General features: G+C 53.5%; 1 protein-coding gene and 1 long non-coding RNA gene across 2 annotated transcripts in view; both read right to left on the reverse strand.

Moving 5' to 3' along the window:
* The window catches only part of LOC119106842 (glutamate receptor ionotropic, delta-1), a 23564-nt gene extending 10353 nt beyond the window's left edge, over positions 1-13211 (reverse strand). Inside the window, exons 1-3 of the mRNA XM_037230187.1 lie at positions 13156-13211; positions 13006-13118; positions 417-544 (exon numbers count right to left, since the gene is read on the reverse strand). Of these exons, the coding sequence (XP_037086082.1) occupies positions 417-544; positions 13006-13118; positions 13156-13211 (297 nt within the window). The remainder of the gene's footprint in view (positions 1-416; positions 545-13005; positions 13119-13155) is intronic.
* A 2213-nt stretch (positions 13212-15424) lies between these two features.
* Positions 15425-18513, reverse strand: LOC119106843 (uncharacterized). Its single transcript, XR_005095162.1, has 3 exons — positions 18329-18513; positions 17621-17668; positions 15425-15888 (listed from the first exon to the last, which is right to left on the reverse strand). It is a non-coding gene; the product is annotated as an uncharacterized LOC119106843 (long non-coding RNA).
* Between the last annotated feature and the right edge of the window lie 1360 nt (positions 18514-19873).

Consider the following 19873-nt stretch of genomic DNA (forward strand, 5'->3'; position numbering starts at 1 on the left):
GACCTGGCTAGGCCATTTCCCGCTGGACAAACGGGACCTCAGGGGCTTCCCTGGAGTTATCTAGGGATTGGCTTAAAACTAATGGACGGATGACGCTGAGCATTGTGGCATTGTGCCAATGGCACCAGCCTAATGCAGTTAACTGGCGATGATAAGTGAGCTACTCGGTGGCGCATGTTCACCGTGACCAAACGTGCTCCTCACCAAATTTGCATCAGCGCCAGATCGAACATACCATGCACACACACACACACACACACACACACACACACACACATATATATATATATATATATATATATATATATATATATATATATATATATATATATATATGCCTGACGGATGTACATCGTCTGATGTGGTCCCGCGCGGCCACCTGGTGGCGCGGTGGCCGGGCAGGAGAGCGGCCGCACCTCCTTCACGCCGAGCCGAATGGTGCGGTTCTGCATGTCCCTGGTGACGCTGGGTCGCATCCACTGTATCAGCTGGCCGTCCGTCAGGCGGAGATAGTCGTTTGTTGCCGCACAGGCCTCGCTGTAGCCTGTAACAGCCGTGGCCAGAACTTCAGTACGTGGCAGGATGTCGGCTACTATCTGGCGGGCGAGGAAGGTCGTCCACCTCCACCTGAGCCTGACCGCGGGCTGCGCTGCTCAGCATAACTTTCGAAGTAAAAACATCGGCGATCCATGTCTAATGACAATCGCAGCTTCAAAAAACTAGGTACAAAAAACAGAGAGCGAACACGCAAACACATTCTCGGTTATATTGTCCTGATATAAACGAACACAACAAGGGCATCAATAACAAAACTAAACAAGTTTCCAAGGACACGTTAGTACCGGATACACGAGTGAAAAATTATTTATAGAAGGGGCTGGATGTTACTCAGCCTAACTTGCATACGCCTGAAGATGCTGACAATGGTAAATACCGCTCTATGTACTCGCCAAGCTGACCGGTAAGAACTGGCAGCGCCGGTCGCAGTGGCATGGCGGAGAACTGTGTCACGTGCTGACGGTGTTGACCGTTGCGGACTGGCCATCACCCACCTGACGTCTTCCCGGCTGTTACGAACTCGTGCTGATGACCATTACCGGCTGATGGTGTTGACCGTTATCTACTGATATTGTTGACCGTTATGGACTGGTGGTGTTGGCAATCATGAAATGACGATAAGATTCGCCAACAACTTGGGCCTCCGTTAATCTAGTTAATCTTCTCAATCTATGGGCAGTTAGTATTGTGTTTAAGCAGTTAAATCAGGGGGCGGAAGCCTAAGTGCATTTTGGCTACTAGTTTCTGGTCGTGCTGTCAGTGGTGTAGCTTTCACATCTTTAGCAGAAGAAAGTATCAGTAACGGCACCTGCCGCATACCTTGCGTCGCCGTCGGATGTGAAGTGAGCAAGGTGAGTTTGGAAGATCTTCTGTTTCTCTTCAACAACTGATAATGGTTGTACCAGTTGCATTGTCTTTAGATGTAAGAAGGAAGTTGAAGAAGGCAGTCAGAGCCATAGCAACGAAGGACGGTAGCATACAAAGGGTGGGTAACGCCTCCTTTCGCCGACAATTCCTTCCATGCATCACCCCAAGGCTAGTGCTAAGTTTTCCAAGGAAGGTGGTAAGACATTGCACACCTGGTCCTTCGTTCATACGATTATGAACGAAAGTGTTGACACAAGGCTATAAGTTAAAATTTAAAACAAACATTGGAGCCTGATCAGAGGATCTTACCCAATCCCGCGTCCCTATCCAAAGACGATAATACCTTTCACTGGAGGACGCCAAAGAATAGGCAATACCTAGCACGAACAGCTCTTGATCGGACGGGCGAAAAGTCTGTGCTGCGTCTCAAGTCCAGGGCTATAGATCTGACAAGAAACCAGAAACAAACTGACCAGCGCTGCCCCGAGGAGAGAGCCTAGAGCTCTCGTCCCCAGCTACGGCATGCCAACAAAATAACCGTCACTTCATCAGTTCACGTCCTTCACCTAACTGTCAGCCCGGTCTGCTCTTTTTCTCTTTGCCTTGGAAGCCATTCGACACGGGAGTGCACTTCGTCAGACTGATAGCGTGTCTGCGTTGTTAAACGGGGCCTCCCATCTGTTCCCATTTGCCGAGCGACTTTTCAGGTAGCCTGACCTTGTTCATGAGCTAAGTGGGTAATAAAGAAGCAAACGATTTCGTGGAGTGCTTCCGAATGCCGCCGGCTCCAGCCAGCTACGAGGACGAGGGGGCGTAGTAGATACAGTAGAACACAAAGGTGAATGCGTCTGGAGTTTGCTGTCAGGTGTTAGTGTAACTCGCACAGGCCAATGTCATTCACTGTCAGAAACAGTCAAGGTTGTTCAGTGATTTGTAATTAATCGTCTGCTAAGCCTGGGCGTCCAGGACGTTAGGCGTCTCCCTGACCAGGAACGCATCAACAGCGGATACACCGGCGGAGAAATTAGGAATAGAAGGACATAGCATCGATGAATATTTAGTGGGGAGCTTTTGTCGGCCTGCACTAGCGATAGTTTGTCCGTACTGGACAGGCAGTTTGGCCCGTTACGAGCACACGGTGTTGACTGTTACCCGCTGGCGGCGCTGACCGCTCCGAACAGATAGTGTCGTCAGCCAGGGACTTAAGGGATTGATCGCCACGTATGTGTAGTGCCTACCGTTGCATTTGATCGTGCTGGTCGTTACCGACTGCCGGTGTTGATCGTTGTGGATTTATCGTTTAGACAGTTATGCCTGATGGTGTTGACCATTGCAAAGTAATGGTGTTGACCGTTATGGACTGAATACATTAACGATTACAGACTATTGGACTGACCGATGCAGACTATTGCATTGACCGCTACAGATTGTTGAAATGATCGCTGTGCACCAAGGATGTTGACCGCTGCTTACTGATAGTGTGAGCTGTTGGGTTCTACTACGGACTGATGGTTTTGCCGGCAGCCATATAATTGCACTATTGACCACAGTGAATCAAAGGTGTTTGCAGTGATCGATCAATTATCTCGACCGTTATGAATTAACGGTGTTGTCCGCTACAGACCGATATGTGCGCCGCTGCGGGGTAAGGGCGTCCACCTATATAAACTAATGGTATCGACTGTTATGGACGGATGATTTTGACCGTTTCGCACTGACTGTGTTGGCCGCTCAGACCTGATGTGTTGACCGATGCGGATTGAGGGTTTTAGCTTCCATAGACTGGTGATGTTGACTGTTATGGACCGTTACGCAAATTGACGTCGTTGACCGCCATGGATTGACGATGTGGACCGCTAAGCAGAATGATGATGTAGATCGTATGAACTAAAGGTGTAGGCCATTTCGGACTCATGTTGCGCACCGTTACGCACTAGCGGTGCTAACCATTGTGGACCGATAGTTTGAGTGCTATGGACTAAAGATGTTGGTCATTATGGCCTGGCGGTGTTGACTGTTATGGATCAACGGCGCCAACCGCTAAGGAGCTATGGTGCTGACCATTGTGAACTAGTGCGCTGAGGTCAAAGCACTGATGATGTTGACCTTTGTGATCCGATGGTGTTGACAGTTATGAATTAATCCCTTTCATGCATTAGACTTCGATTAAAATCCATATGGGTAGGCTCATTCGGCCCGGCAACATATCAGACCCTGTGACAGCGATTTTGAGAGTCTTTCTAAGCAAAGCTTGCGGTGCGGGCGGCGCGCTCAGAAAACCGTCAGAAGTAAATAAGGGCAAATGTGATAACTAAGGGTGAGCCTATACTTGTACCCTTAATGTCATCTGAGTGACATATAACACGGTTGCACACGGTTTCCTTCGCTCGGCAATGCATTTGCTCAATTTCGATGCCACTTTTATCCAGTGAATACAGCTGTTGCACATGAATACGAAACTGGCTGTTATTCATATCGGTCACAATCTCCTCCGAAGGTTTGGGCCCTTCAGAGGTCCACACCAGGGCTGCCCTTTGTCCCGGCCGCCATACGTTCCGGTCACAGAAACGCTGGCCATTCAAACTCGAGGCGCGCCAGCCGCGACGGATGGTGCGTCAACCGCACAAACGTGGCCCGCCAGCCGCGGCGAGTGGTGCGTCAACCGCACAAACGTGGTGCGCCAGCCGCGACGGATGGTGCGTCAACCGCACAAACGTGGCCCGCCAGCCGCGGCGAGTGGTGCGTCAACCGCACAAACGTGGTGCGCCAGCCGCGACGAGTGGTGCGTCAACCACACAAACGTGGTGCGCAGATCGCACGGCGAGTGGTGCGTCAATCACACAAACGTGGTGCGCCGACCACACGGCGAGTGGTGCGTCAACCGCACAAACGTGGCGCGTCAGCCGCGACGAGTGGTGCGTCAACCACACAAACGTGGTGCGCCGACCGCACGGTGAGTGGTGCGTCAACCGCACAAACGTGGCGCGCTGACCGCACGGCGAGTGGTGCGTCAACCACACAAACGTGGTGCGCAGATCGCACGGCGAGTGGTGCGTCAACCACACAAACGTGGCGCGCCAGCCGCGACGAGTGGTGCGTCAACCACACAAACGTGGCGCGCCAGCCGCGACGAGTGGTGCGTCAACCACACAAACATGGTACGCCAGCCGCGGCGAGTGGTGCGTCAACCGCACAAACGTGGTACGCCAGCCGCGGCGAGTGGTGTGTCAACCGCACAAACGTGGCGCGCCAGCCGCGACGAGTGGTGCGTCAACCACACAAACGTGGTGCGCTAGCAGCGACGAGTGGTGCGTCAACCGCACAAACGTGGCGCGCCAGCCGCGACGAGTGGTGCGTCAACCGCACAAACGTGGCGCGCCAGCCGCGACGAGTGGTGCGTCAACCACACAAATGTGGCGCGCCAGCCGCGACGAGTGGTGCGTCAACCACACAAACGTGGTGCGCCAGCCGCGACGAGTGGTGCGTCAACCACACAAACGTGGTGCGCTAGCAGCGACGAGTCATCACAACCGGCGCGGAGCTACGAGTGTTTCAGTTCGCTGGCGGTGCTTCGTGTTTGTTCAAAATGCCTGCGCAGCGCGCGCTGGAATGGACGTCGTGATATCAACTGGACACGGCTCAGGCCTGCATAACAAGTGGGACAGAAGTCTTTTGATGCGACTAGGGCGAAAGCAGGAATCAAACTATGGCATCTGAGAATACAGAGGGTCCCTATGCGCAGCGAAGTCCAGCTCGTATGTTCTCGGAAGTAGCGTTCGGAAGCCCGCTGCTTAAATACGCTGGAATCCAGAGGGCTACAGTTTCAGACATGGGCTGGCGCAGGAGAAATACACAGCTGGTCAAACAGAACCCCCCACTTTGCCAGCTTCAGTCACAAATTAGCTCGCAGGGAAAGCGGTTAACAAGTTGCACTTGTAGCGTATACTTTGTGGCGACTAACAATGTACAATCGCTACAATACCGTATCACCAGTACTTTATTCCCATCCAAACGGTACCTTTCATCCAGAAGCGTTATCGACGGCCCCAATTGTATTAAGTGCCGCGGTAGAGAAGGCCTAATCCGTTTAAGCGTGAAAACAGTCTTATTTGGACGCTTTGAGACGCCCAAAGTGCATCACTATTGGGAAATACCATGTACAATCAACAGAATGGAGCCCTTTCATAGCATGCGTACAAAACTGTTTTACGCTCTGAATACACGGCTGTTCGGGGGCGGGGCTAATCAAGTAGCTCACAGACAGGTGGAAGCCGTTCGCGACAAATCAGTTACAGTTAGATTTCAGTCCATTGCTGATGCATATCACCATCTGTATCTGCAATCACCCCAGCTATTATTTCGATAAAGGCATGGTACCGAAATATCAACCCAACTATATCTCCATTCTCCTCCTTTTTCTCCGAGGAATAAGGCTAATACTACTGTCTTATCCATGTGAATGATGTTCCTCGCTAACGCTCTTAACAACGTACATAAACCAATCATCTTTCACCTGCTGCAGTTGTGTGCTGCTGCAAATGTGTCATGTCGTGTACATGGCGTGAACCCGTTGCCGTTACGTTGCGCGATCGCACCCATGCCTCCCTACTTCTGGAATTTGCTTGTCGTCAGTGCGGTCGCGGTCGCACGGCACAGTCGAGTCATGAGACTGTGTTGCCGGCCGGTCCAGTACCGTACCACGGTCGTCCCGGGGTCATCCGGCATCGGCCGCGACGCTCAGCGTGAGGCAGCGCGGGCAGCGCGGGCGGCGCGGGCGCCGGGCGCCAGGCGGAGCACGCGCATGAAACATTGGCACGGACAAGAAGTGTGACTGCAAAATGCTCGCACCCGTTCGTCGAGCCCCCAGTAGTGTTACGTCGTGCGTCCCTGACCTGACCGATGTAGAATAATGTCCGAGTTGTTAGGTGCCGGTCAATGACCGATCCTAGCGACACGTGCGTGTCGAGGGATACAATGATAGCATGATATGGAGGCATAATATTATACAGTTATCACGTCTCGCAAGTTATGCTTATACATGACATACCGATCATGTTTTTCACGAGTTTGGGTTTGTGGGTGTCTGTTCATTCATATGTATTTTTCTTTGACGTTAAAATGGAAAAGCCTTTCCACAGTAGCAGCTATGAAAGTCATATAAAAACGCATTCAGGTAACCTGCATTTATGACAAGCCAACAGCTATATTTGAAACACCGGTGGATGCAGACCTATGACAGTAAGGGTTGTTAAAATAATTGATAATGAACAGCCCGCTGTAACAAAACTTGTGCCACTTGCCTCATGCCCCATGATCCATTACTTGTGATCGCTTCTGGTGATTTTCCAGATGACTGGTGGATGTAAGGCGCAAGTTTCACGAGGTAGGTGGGCCATGATCCTTACGGTTAAACATTGAAAGACATATGAAAGACAATCTGCCGGTTGTTACCAATTGTAACAATGGCCGTTCTTGCTCCGTATGCTTTACTTCGCCACGCCACCGTGACTGGCTGCGTCTACCTCTGCAGCACTGGAACCTTGTCGGAGTGCCATGGGCACTTCGTTGCCAACGAAAAAGGCTCTTGATATTGCACACATTAAATCCTAACTATCATCCCCTAAGACCTTTCCCTAGGTTCACGGTTGTCACATTATTTATCCTTCTCCACACAACTTGTGCATTCGCCACCGGCACGCAGCTGGCAGCAGGGTACCGGCCATCATGCCAGCGGGGGGCCCCAGGCGGCGCCGGACGAGCGAGGCCGGCAGCAGGGTATCGGCTACCACGCCAGAGGGGCGCCCCAGGCGGCGCCGGACGAGCGAGGCCGGCAGCAGGGTACCGGCCATCATGCCAGCGGGGGGCCCCAGGCGGCGCCGGACGAGCGAGGCCGGCAGCAGGGTATCGGCTACCACGCCAGAGGGGCGCCCCAGGCGGCGCCGGACGAGCGAGGCCGGCAGCAGGGTACCGGCTACCACGCCAGAGGGGCGCCCCAGGCGGCGCCGGACGAGCGAGGCCGACAGCAGGTGCCGGCTCTCGTGCCAGCGGGGCGCCCCAGGCGGCGCCGGACGAGCGAGGCCGGCAGCAGGTGCCGGCTCTCGTGCCAGCGGGGCGCCCCAGGCGGCGCCGGACGAGCGAGGCCGGCAGCAGGTGCCGGCTCTCGTGCCAGCGGGGCGCCCCAGGCGGCGCCGGACGAGCGAGGCCGGCAGCAGGATTCCGGCTATCACGCCAGCGGGGCAGCCCGGGCAGCGCGTGGCGAGCGAGCCGTAACAGACGCAAACGCTAGCAGGAAGCTAGGGGATGCCAAACACTAAGCTGGTGAACCCAGACACCGGCGGCGACCGGTACCAACGGTGTTCGTTCACGCGTGGGAGTTGCATTTCATGGAAATTTTGCAGATGGAGTTTCACAAATCCAGCATTCGCCAGCTAATTCAAAAATATTTTGCTGAAAAATTTCCGGCTATAAGACCGGTCGGTCTCAGGAGTGTTAATACAGGACACCAATGAGCTCGCTGTCTTACAGATTTGGCGATCAAAAATACACTATAGAAAAACACGAATGTTTTGGGAAAATGCTGGTCGAATTGAACAGCACACTACGCCTGTGTATTTTCCATGGCCCAACCTTCCTTGGTTTAGGCTGCAGCAGTAGCGCAGGCAGGGGGGGGGGGGGGGGCACAGGGAGCACGTACCCCTTTCCCCTTAGGCTCCGAGCAGCCACTCGGGATCTACGATTAGGGGCCCAATTTGAATGCTCGAAGGGCCCAAAGCACCGGCCGGAGCTCGGGCCCCGGCAGGCTGGGCCGGGCACTCCAATGCTAGTCAGAGGGCCCTGCGCGCTTATATAAAGCCCCTGAATCGATAAGGGCCTATATATCGGTTAGACACCAGCAGTAATGCACAGTCGGTTCCGTGGCGGCATGGGGCTGAGGGCCCATTTCTTAAGCAATGACAAAGCTGGAGCTAGCGATTTGCGTTGCTCGGGGCCCCACGGCGCCTGTGCTTGCGAGCGGCCCCAAATTGACCAGCGGTAGTGTTCGAGGAGGCCCTAAGAGCCCGGGGGGTCCAACCAGGATAAGCCAAGGATAAGAGTCTGACAATTAAGGGCTAATTGGAAGGTCTGAAGACACGAAGGGCTGGTCGGAGTCTCATTCAAGGGCCTAGAGACCAGCCCTTTTGCCTGCGCGACCGCCTCTCAAATGACAGTCAGAGGGCTCTGGGCGCCGATCAGGGACACCCTGAGTCGATATGGGTCTATATGTCGGTCAGGCACCACCAGTACTGCGCAGTCGGCTCCGTATCGGAATGGGCCTGAGCGCCCACTTCCCAATCAGCTGCAAAGCCGGGGCCAGTTATTTACACTGGTCGGGGCCTCTGCATCTGTCCGGGGCCTACAGCACCTAACAGAGGGTCCTGTGCCCGCAGAGGCTCTGGGCCGACCAAGGCCAGTGTTCGATGAGGCCTGGAGAGGGGCCCGGGCGACCCACCGGAACCGAGTATCAAAGGCCCTGTTGGAGGGTATGAGGGTCCGAAGGACTGGCTGTAGGTCACACAAAGGATCGCGGCTTGTAGGATCATGACCTGGAATATCAGTCAGAGGTCCTCTTGCACTGTTTGATGACCCTCTGAAACATTGCCGGTGTCTGAGTCGGCCAGAGATCACGGACATTGAACAGTTGGTTCACTGTCAATCTGAACCCTGGGGGCCCATTTTTCAAGCAGGAGCGAAACCGGGGGTACGATTTACATTGGTCTGGGTCGCCGAAATAGTGGTTTGCGCCCCTGTGTAGGTTGGGAGCCCACAGTGCACAACAAGAGGTCATGCCTCGGCCTTTTTCATAATCAGATGCGGCAAATAAAAAAGATCTCTAAATAATCGGACGAGCTATCTGAATTCCTGCAGATTAATTTTGCTAGGACCAACATAGGCAACCTAGGGCCCTAAGGGGTTATGCAGGGCAACGTTTTATAGAAAAAGGACAGATCTGTTAACTAGTAAACAATTGAGAACATCGAAAAATTCAAAGACTAGCCTAAAGTTGGGCATTTTTATGATTTTTGGAGAGTTCAACTCTCGCAATTTTATGTTACATGATCCATGTTACTAAATAACTCTGACTGCATGTTGAAAATTTTCAGACAAACATGACTTGGCCATGCTAATACATATTGTTGACCCACTTCGATGCATGCTTGCAGGGTCCCTCATATCTCTGTAAACTAAGATAAAGATTCTGACAAAGCCTCTGAGTCCCATCGGCCTAGAATAAGTCCATGGAACCAATGCAAAATTAAGAGCGATCTTTTCATGCAGTTCTTTGATGCATTTAGGCAGAAATGAGCTGTGGTACTTCTCAGCTTCTTTTTTAGTTGGAGAAAGTAAGCATGAAAATATTAAAGAAAAACATGGCCTAGATAAGACAGTAGTATTGGCCTTATTCCTGGGAAAAAACAGGAGAATGGAAACATAATTGGGTTGATATTTTAGCAACATGCCTTTCCCGAAACAATAGCAGAAGTGACTTGAAATTGCCTGCCAATGATCCTACTCGATTTTTCAGGTTTTTTTGAAAGAGCAAGCCACAATCTTCACAGGACACCAACATTCAGCAGCGATTGCCAGCCATTACCAAGATACAGTGCCTGTCTAAGAATTAGAATGCCCGGACATACGTGTACATACAGAAGAATTCAGGCAAATAAGCATCACGCATCATGCTTTATTCGAACATGCGAGCGAGTTGAAGAAAGCAGGCATCACACATCGCGCAATAATTGGTGCGCAATGTGTGATGCCTGTTTACTTGAACTCGCTTGCATGTCCGAATGAAGCGTGATGCGTGATGCCTATTTGCTTGAATTTGTTTGTACGTACACGTATGTCCGGGCATTCTAATCCATAGGCGGGAGCTGTATCTTGGTAATGGCTGGCAATCGGCGTTTGTACAATCCCCTGAATGTTGGTGCCCTGTAAAAACTATGGCTTGCTCTTTCAAAAAAACCTGAAAAATCTAATAGGATCATGGGCAGGCAATTTTGACTTCACTTCTGCTATTGTTTCAAGGAAGGCATCTTGCCGAAATATCATCCTAACGTTATCTCCAATCCCATGGTTCTCCGAAGAATAAGGCTTATACTACCGTCTTATCTGTGTGACTAATGTTACTCGCCAGTGCACTGAACAACTTACGTAAAAACATGGCCTCGTTAACAGATGGACCATATTCGGCGATTCCTTGCTGTTTGATGGTATGCCCTTTACTGTCAGGGCCCTCTACTATTCGTCAACCCTGGGGGGCACAGGGTTGGGGATCACACCCTTTTACTATCTGTCAACCCTGTGCCCCTCCCTTGTGTGCTATGGCTGCGCACTTGAGCTGCAGTGTTTTGTATCCGAGATCGTTTTCAGAAGAGGTGGGTGGCACCTGCCACCTCTCAGTCGCTTACTAGCCAATGCACGGACCGGGAAGTTTTTCAGGTCCATCATCGAGTCGTGGCCGGTGCATTCACATACACCGTTACGTTAGCTTTACATCTGCATGTGCTGTGGTCGCTGAGATGTGACACCAATTCTGAAAATTACCACCAAAACAGGATATTTTATTGCTTGCGCACGAAAACGCGTAAACTTGTACACACATAGACCCACAGCGTCCTCTATGGAATCTTCCGTTTTCTCCTCCATCAGAATATATCAGCCTCGTGTCGATGGGATGCTTTGATATTGGATCAGCGAGATCTGGACACGGCTTAGGCCCTGGTATTTCACGTTTCAGTGTTAAAATTGAATCCTTTCACGCATTCATGCAGTAGGGAAAGTACAATTGTAGAGGCATTGCAAGCTTGCTGGAAAAATTGGCCCAAGCGCAGACTCCTTGTTTACAAATGCCTGATAATTCACGTAACACACCTGTTACAGATTTTGATGTTGTTTTTTTTTTTTTGCTGAGAGGTGCATCAGCTTGCAGCCAGGGTTGCGAGCTATTGACCCCTAAAAGACATAGCGGCCGGTGCGGGCCGGTTCGGCCGCTCAAGTTGAAAACTTATATAGCTCAAGCAGGCTCACCCGGCCTGCGGCTTCCCTCGTAATGAGCACCACACACTGATTTTAGCACACAACCAGCGCCGATTCATCATGGTATCGCCCTCCTGACATGGCCTACACATCTGTTAATGGTAATTTAAAGTCTGTCATGGGCATGGCCGCTGCGTTACTGATGTCATTTCACCGTACTCAAAACAATTCGGGTCATTTGACGTCCCTCAGTAATAGGAAGTAATCTGGACAGTGCAGTCCTCTGAGGCGACCACGACTTGTGCTGACGTGCCTCCCACCACCCCGAGCCCTCTCTGGGCTGTGCAAGGCATGGCCATTTTGTCAGGTAGATCAGACCAATATGCATGAAAAGACGTCGAATTTTACGGGCGTAGAACGCACCGGTTTGGTGATGGGCCAGGAAGGCCAGAGGGTCAAGCTGGCCTGCCGTGCGAAGTTAACGCTGACCATGCTGACCACTTCGAACCAGCGGTGTTCTGTTGACCGTTTAGGACCAACGACGACAGCCATGGCTGGTCGTGCTGACCGCTAAAGACTAACAGTGTTGACCGTAACCGACTAATGGTGCCAAGTGTTAAGAAATAAGAGTGTTGAAAGCTAGGAGCAGCACATGTCGACGGTTACGTTCTTATGGTGTTGGCTATAAAGGGTAGAAGTTGACCGTACCGCTCGAATGGCATCACAGCGACGAGCCTTCGGTGCCGGCTCCGTTACGAACTCAGTAATGTCACGGACAGGCGACGTCGACCGTTGCGTACCTTCCAACTGGCATGCAATGATCAAGACATCGCGATTATCGCGATCATCTGTCCAGTGGTGTTAATCATTAGGGGTGATGATGCTGGTTTTAAATGGTTTTGCCTATGGTGCTGACTTGACTGATGGCGTTTACAGCTAATTGGCGCCGATCGTTTTCTACTTTGGTATCAGTCTCGCCAGTGAAAACGTCGGAAGTTACGCGACGATGCTATGAATTGTTGTGGACTGGTGTCTTTGGCGGTCACATTGCATTAGCATTCACGAATGTTAGCGTTCACAAACTAGCTGTCGCTTGTTGGCATTAACGTTACACCAAAACATTTACGCAGCGTTTCATCACCTACATTAGAACACTCACATTAAGCCATAATGGCGACAACATTACAGGAATAACAATTACATCATCAATATTTTGATAGCATTTGCTGCGTCCCGGCGTTGTCGACCGTTGCCGTGTGGCGGTACCAGCCGGGTAGGAGTGACAGTGCTGATCGGCACGTCACGGGCTGGCATCAACAGTCACATATTGACGGCGTTGGCTGTTACGTTCGGACCACGCTAAACGCGGGAAGGGAAGAGAGGACGCAAACACTTTGTTTGCTGTTAAGTTATGGAAGTGGAGATTCTTGACAACCCGCCTGAAGAGCGGAAAACCTCACCAACGTGAAGTGCGGATGGGGAGAAGCGCAATAAGTTTCACCTGTTTGGCTGTGGCAGCGGAGCCGATCATCATCCTCGGCAGCTCGCTGAGCCCACACTCACCCTGCCGTGTGGCGGTCAGCGGCGGCACGGTAGGCAGGCTGGGCAGCCGTGTCTCCAGACACACGCTGGCCAGCACCGTCTGCACGAACCCGGCCGTGGCCGCCATGGCGGCCCTAGAACGGCGCGGGTCGGTTGTAGACGGACGCTCGCCACAAGAACGTGGTGACGAACACCAGCAGGAAGAGCAGCACGAGGTAGGCGAGCATCCAGCCGCGGGCGCCGACGCCGGCCGCCGACTGCGCCGGAACTGCCGCGGGCCGCGGGGGTTGGCGGCCGCCCGGACGAATGCGGCGCGCGCCGGGCAGTCGGCGTCTCCGGCCACTCGGCCTGCCACAGCTTTTGGCATCGGTTGTTGAGTGTTTGAGGTGTGTGGACAGCTTTTTGGGATCGAAGTTCGCACAGAGTCCGCTGTGCAGTTTTCGAAACTACTTAGTGATCCTGATTTTAGACATATTTTAGCTTCGTCGTATGGATCAGCTAGCCGCGGTGGATCTTTTAAGGATGATGAGTTGATGTTGCGCGGCTGTCTAGTGACCCGGGTGACCCTGATGTCGAGCGAAGATGATGTTATATATAATCGAACCCACGGTGCCTTTCACACACCACATGGAAGATGAAATATTTCTACGCGGCCAACAGCCTACTGGTGAGTTGTTGCTCTGGCATGTCTCAAGTCCACCACGGAGCTTACGTCGAAACGGAAACATGTATTGAACCATGCTATATATTTGTGCCATGCACATGTACAAAGGTAGCAAATACTTCCATGCATTTGCTGGCAGAGCACAAGCTTCCAGCGAAGCTGAAGGCACTTGATCATAGCGCAAAGTTTGGTGCACAGTGGCTCTGCAGGTGTCTGCCGACACGTGCCATCCATGTAAGTGCCTCACTGGGTGAAATCGTGTGGTTTTGCTTTTATTAATGCCCATGCGCAATCGACGGTGGGAGATACATCAGGGAGACGTATTTCATGTTGCTTACGTGGCTTGCGAACAAAGGTGTGATGTATTTATGCATGTGCACCACCATGGTTTTGCGATGCGACCACTTGTTGCATAATTATTGTCTACACAAGGCTGTCACATGAATGACGCTTATTCCAAGGAGGAGGACGTTCAAGAGCGATATGTCACGTGCCCCCTGGGAGGCAGGTCCTGACTGCATCCTAAATCGTTAGGTTGTGTGGTTTTCGCGCGGTGCCGTCCACTCGAGCGGTTCCGGTTGAAGTCGCGGACCGGGCCAGAGAACGGCAGGGTGTTTGAGAACGACCGCTCTTTTGTAGCTGCTACCATGGCGTCCGGGCCTGAGAACGGTAGGCGTTTGTGAACGACCGCTGTTGTAGGAGCTACCGTAGCATCCGGACCAGAGGACGGTTAGGTGTTGTGAACGGCCGCTCTGTTGTAGGAGCTACCGTAGCATCCGGGCTGGGGGAGCGGTAGGTGGGTGAGAACAACCGCTCTGTTGTAGCTGCTTCCGTAGCATCCGGCCAAAGAGCGGCAGGTTTGTTTGTGAACGACCCGCTCTGTTGTAGGAGCTACCGTAGCATCCGGCCAGAGAGCGGTAGGTGTCTGTGAACGACCGCTGTCGTAGGACCTACCGTAGCATGTTATACGTGTCGTGCAATGAGTGGCATATGTTTCTCAAGACAATTTATGTGCAGACCGACGAGGCATTTACACAAGAGATTTACTTGGTTTCAAAATGCTCGCGTTTTCAGCGGGCTCTGACCTCGTCTACGCCTTTGAATGGATTCAACGACGAATTTCGGATCCGGTGCAAAGCGTTTTGTGTGTTATTGACCCGGAAGCCGCTCGGGGAAGCTGAAGCCTTGGAGGCCATGCCAGCTTGGATGCATCGATGACTGGTCGCAACGGTGCTACATCGACACAGGGCAAAGCCGAGTCGAGGCGGCCGCCCTCTGACTAAGCTACAAACGTATGCCTCCGACAAACTGCCCCCCTTTCCGCAGAAAAACGCACATTGATGCAAACTAGACGCGACTTCCAGTCTAGTCCGCCACCATCTTGGGCAATTTGTTTCACTTCACTCACATCCGGCGAGGTCCACAGGACAGCAGCATTTGTCAAAGTTATTCTGCAGCATCAAACACAACCGTGATGGGAATGTCCGTACGCATATAGACGCGCACCTAAGCGCCACAGGACAGGCGACATTATCAAGTGGTCTTCCAAACCTTATACGGTTTCATAAACACACTCGGTTCAAATGTATAGCAAGAACACCTACGCATTAACATTTCAAACAGGCCATATTCTGGGGTGTGTCGCCTTGTTGCGTTCTTTTTAGTTTTAAAAACCTTGCCCACAATGGTAAATGGCCAAACCTTACACGGCTGGACTCCACAACTTTCTCCGCAGGAAATACCCACCGTTATGCACAATTTGTCAACACGGCTTTGCATCTGGAAATTTACCGCTCGTGGTGAACTCAAATCGGGCCGTAAAACGCAATCAAAGCGCACCATCTTGGAGGTGGACTGGCGTCAGTCATACGCGCCAACGTCAAACGACAGAGCAACGGCAGAGCACACCTAGACAATACATGCGGATGAGAAGCATGATAATCCTTCGCTAGCTACGTACAATCAAGCTGGTGATCTCGATGGACCACCAGAGCGACTACCCCCTCCCCTCGACCCGGCTCTGGCCTGGCTGACCCAGGAGCAGAAACTGCGCCCGTTCTGGCCGACGGGCCCCGTAGCAGAGCGCTGAGCCGACGTCCGGCCAGCCCGGCGTCGGGGCCTCAGACGACGCTGGCCACCACGGCGGGCCGTCTCTGGCGAGGTCGCCCGCGTCTCACCCGGCCGGTCGGCAAGGCACAAAGCACAGCATGGTCGGCGGCACGGCCCGCTCCCCGGCCGCCCTGCAACGGCAGACGGAGCAGTGGCAGGCGGCGGCAGACACCGCCGGCTGAGGAGCCCCCCGGCCAGGGCCTGACTACGCGGCGTGAGACCCACAGGGGACAGGCAGGCAGTGACAGGTGGAGGCACGGCACGGTGGTCAGCGGAGGGGACCGACCACAGATCGCTGCGGCCGCACGCACTGCGGACAGCGGACGGGACCGACCACAGACCGCTGCGGCGGCACACACAGCGGACAGCGGACGGGACCGACCACAGACCGTTGCGGCGGCACGCATTGCGGGCAGCGGACGTGACCGACCACAGACCGCTGCGGCGGCACGCACTGCGGACAGGGGACGGGACCGACCACAAACCGCTGCGGTGGCACGCACACGCGCGGCACCCACATGCCTCGCCCCAGCCGCTGCCTGAACGGTGACCCGCCCCCCACGCAGCACCAAGCAGCACACGTAATGCAATGAGCGGGACAGTTTCTCCAGGGGACTGAAGTAGCGTCCAGTGAAGCGTTCGGTCGACACCAGGCTGCGCGCGGACGGCGCCTGCTCAGCACTCTGGGTCCTGTAGCACGAACTGAGCGAGACCGGCATCGACGGCGACATATCGTCGGATCAAGTATCATCCAAAATATGAACATCCAGACCGTCGTGGATCGCTGACTTTGACGTGATGAACCTGATGCCGTTGCACTGCGTTTGTTTGCGCTCGCAATTCAGAATTTTGTGAGTGCGGCATCGAGTGCCGTTGCAGCCCGAACAAACGCCGTGCAAAATCTTCACAACAGCGCATGAAAAACGGAGTTATTTACTTCCACATTCGACTCGCAATACATGTCCAATGGCGTTTTATCACCCTCCTACCACGTTTAGCTCCAAGGTACTGTAAGTCGGAGAAGCCAACTGTCCGGTCACTCGTAAGGAAAGACCCAGGGCCCAGGGAAGGGCTCACGGCACTACACCCGCTCACGCTGAGACAGTGCCGACAGGCATGGCACGGTACGTATAACCCCATGCATATACACAAGTCCAAGCTTCCATCGCAGACAACGACTCATTCAAAGGTCCACTGAACAGGCGCCATGACCAGGACAGCTCCTTTATTGTGCGGACCAATGGGCGGCCATATCAGGACCGAACAAAAGAAACTCGCGGCGGCGAAGAAACCCAGTTCGTTGGGTGACAATAGACCATTACTGCGGTCAAATCAACCATTGAGGGTGCATTAACAGGAGCGCCGTTCTGAATGCTTTGAGTTCGCATGGTCTCGCATAGTCCCGACGTGAAATAAACATAAAATAGCACGGCGCGTTTTCAAAGCCTGCTGAATCAATGAAGCAATACTGACCTCCTTTGTGCATGCATGACGTCATCGCAGAGCATGCACGCGCTATAACATTTTCAGTTACACCACCGCTACAAACAGAACGACATTTGACACCAAAAATGTACACCAATTTCCTGGCAAAAGATGAACGCGCAGTAACGCATAAACACCCCGAAATGATTTCGTTTTGTGCTTTTGAAAAGCAAAAGATTTTTGCGCATTAATAACCATCGAAACCGAACTTCGAGCCTGACGTAAAAAAATCGATGGCAGTAGTTATTCTACGAAAGTGATGACAAGATATTAAAACCGTGCACACGAAACGTAATAGTTTAATGCAAATAATCAAAAATAACTATTTCAGTCCACATGAAATGAGAAACAGCTGCACAAAAAATGCCGTCGATTTACCTTACAACCGACGAATCTCATCCGTTATGTCTCCGACAATGGCAGTCCCTGCGAAAAGATAGCATTATTGACACGTTTCGATTTTCCCATCCCTGCGTGGGTGGTGGCTGTGGGTGGGCTCGAGGCGCAACTGTCACCGACTGCGTGGGCGGCAGTTGTAGATGAGCTCGAGGTCACACTGGGGCAGCGTGCCGTGACAGTTGGGGGTTGTGGATGGGCTCGAGGTCACATTGGGGCAGCGTGCCGTGACAGTTGGGGAGGACGCATATCGGCTACTGGGCCCAACAGCGCTAAAGGTGGTCCGTAGTGAATGCAGTAAGACCCGATGCGCGTCTTCAAGCGACTTTTATGATTGCCGTGCTATCTTTCACCCTCTCCGGACGATGTCGTGTGAACCAGTTGATAGATCAGGAGACAGAGAATCCTTCTGCAGGATCGGAAGTTCGCGAGCTTCGCTCCAAAACCGACTGAGAGTGCACGCCTTTCGATCTCACCGAGCAGCGTCAATATCACCTGTCATTCTCAGACCAACAGACAGCCCCTGGACCCCTGCTTTTCCCTGCTGATCCACAGTACGACAGATAGAACCCTTCCATTTCCGCACGGACCCGCAGTGTACGCGACCCCGCCAGAACAACCCCACCCTCCCACACCCAGTCCCACCGTAAACGCCCGCCCGCCCGTCTCAGAGCAGAGGGGGGCGCGCACCTCAGAAGAAGCGTCCGGGGCGAGCGGCAGCCGGCGGCCGGGCGTCAGCCGCTGCGCCGGCGGCCGGCCGAAGCCGCGGCCGGCGACGGCGCCGCAGCGCACCATCACCACGCCCGACGGGTTGACGTCCACCTTGAGCCGGTCGGCCGGGTACAGCACGCCGTACGTCTGCGCCGCGAACAGGTCCTGCGGCGCCGCACGGGCCGGCGGTCACCGGACGACCTCGCGCCTGCCGTGGAGGCCGGGTGGCACGGACACCGCGGCCCGTACCACAGGCCTGACGGGCCTCACACTGACATGACGGGCTCCACCGACACACCAGGTCCCAGCCACGAGGACGCTGCACATCCTATGGGGCCAACACTCCTCATGGTCAACATCACATGCTCAACGGACACATTGTGTCCAAAGCCCAGACAGTGCATACGACACGCGGATCCAACACACATCATGCTTGACGTCGCAGGCTCCTCAGGACACATTCACGGACACATCAGGTTACGCCACGGCCGCGTGCGACGGTGAGTCCAACAAACGACACGCGTGACGCCATAAGTTCCACGGACACGCGTCAGTTCGGACGTACACTGGCGTGTGGCGAGGGCTCCACAGTCATACCAAACCACGGGCTCCGGGGACACACCAGGTCGCGTAGGCGCCGCGCGCGCGGACAGCGGCCCCTCGGACGTCACACGCGATGCTATCGGCGCCACGAACATTTCAAGTCCCTCAACAGGAGCGTAGGACGAGAGCGGAGGTCAGATGGAAGCCTCCCAAGATCCGACCACGACTCAGGACACTGCCAAGGTTCTGAGAACGTCGACTTGCCATGTACGGTAAACACTGCGCACCTGGTAGCTCACCAGCAGTTTAAGCTTGCGTGACAACTATGAGAAGAAACAGGCAATAAAAACCAACACAAACATCAGTACACCCAACTTAAAATTTGTATAACTAGGACAGCATATCATCCTTCAATTCGTCACCGTCTGGCTATTGCGGCCCCGTTCCTTCTCCATGCAGTGCCGCCGGTGTCGACAAAACATCTCTCACTACACCCTCGCCGGCGCGCCGCTCGGTCCGTTACCAACAGCGCGCACGCGACACGGGCGGGTCACGCAACAGCCTTCGGCATTTACTGGTCATTTTCGCAAAACGTCGCAATTATCGAACGACGTCGGTCACCGGCGCGACTCATCAGTCAAAGGCCTCCCGCTTGCGGGGCAATTTCAGTTTTCAGGCGGCATGCCATTAGTTCGTCGTCCGTCAGCTGCGGCTATCGGCAGCCGGGTCAATTGCCGCACTTAGGCGATATCGTTACAATTAGGAACTTTCATACGCATGCGAGCTGAAAGCACCCCACTTTCCGATGACGTATCTTGAAAACATCACATTACGCGTCAAACAGCCGCTGGGAGGTCACAACTTTGTTCGAGTGCGAGCCCAGGCCAACTAAACTGGCCGCTCCTGCCCTGCGCCAGCGACACTGGCGATGCCAAAAAAAGGGGGTGGGGGGCAACAGGCTCGGCTGGCAGCCAGACGCCG

The sequence above is a fragment of the Pollicipes pollicipes genome, unplaced genomic scaffold (assembly GCF_011947565.3).
Source record: "Pollicipes pollicipes isolate AB1234 unplaced genomic scaffold, Ppol_2.1 Scaffold_6209;HRSCAF=7361_pilon_pilon_pilon, whole genome shotgun sequence".
NCBI lineage: Eukaryota > Metazoa > Arthropoda > Thecostraca > Pollicipedomorpha > Pollicipedidae > Pollicipes > Pollicipes pollicipes.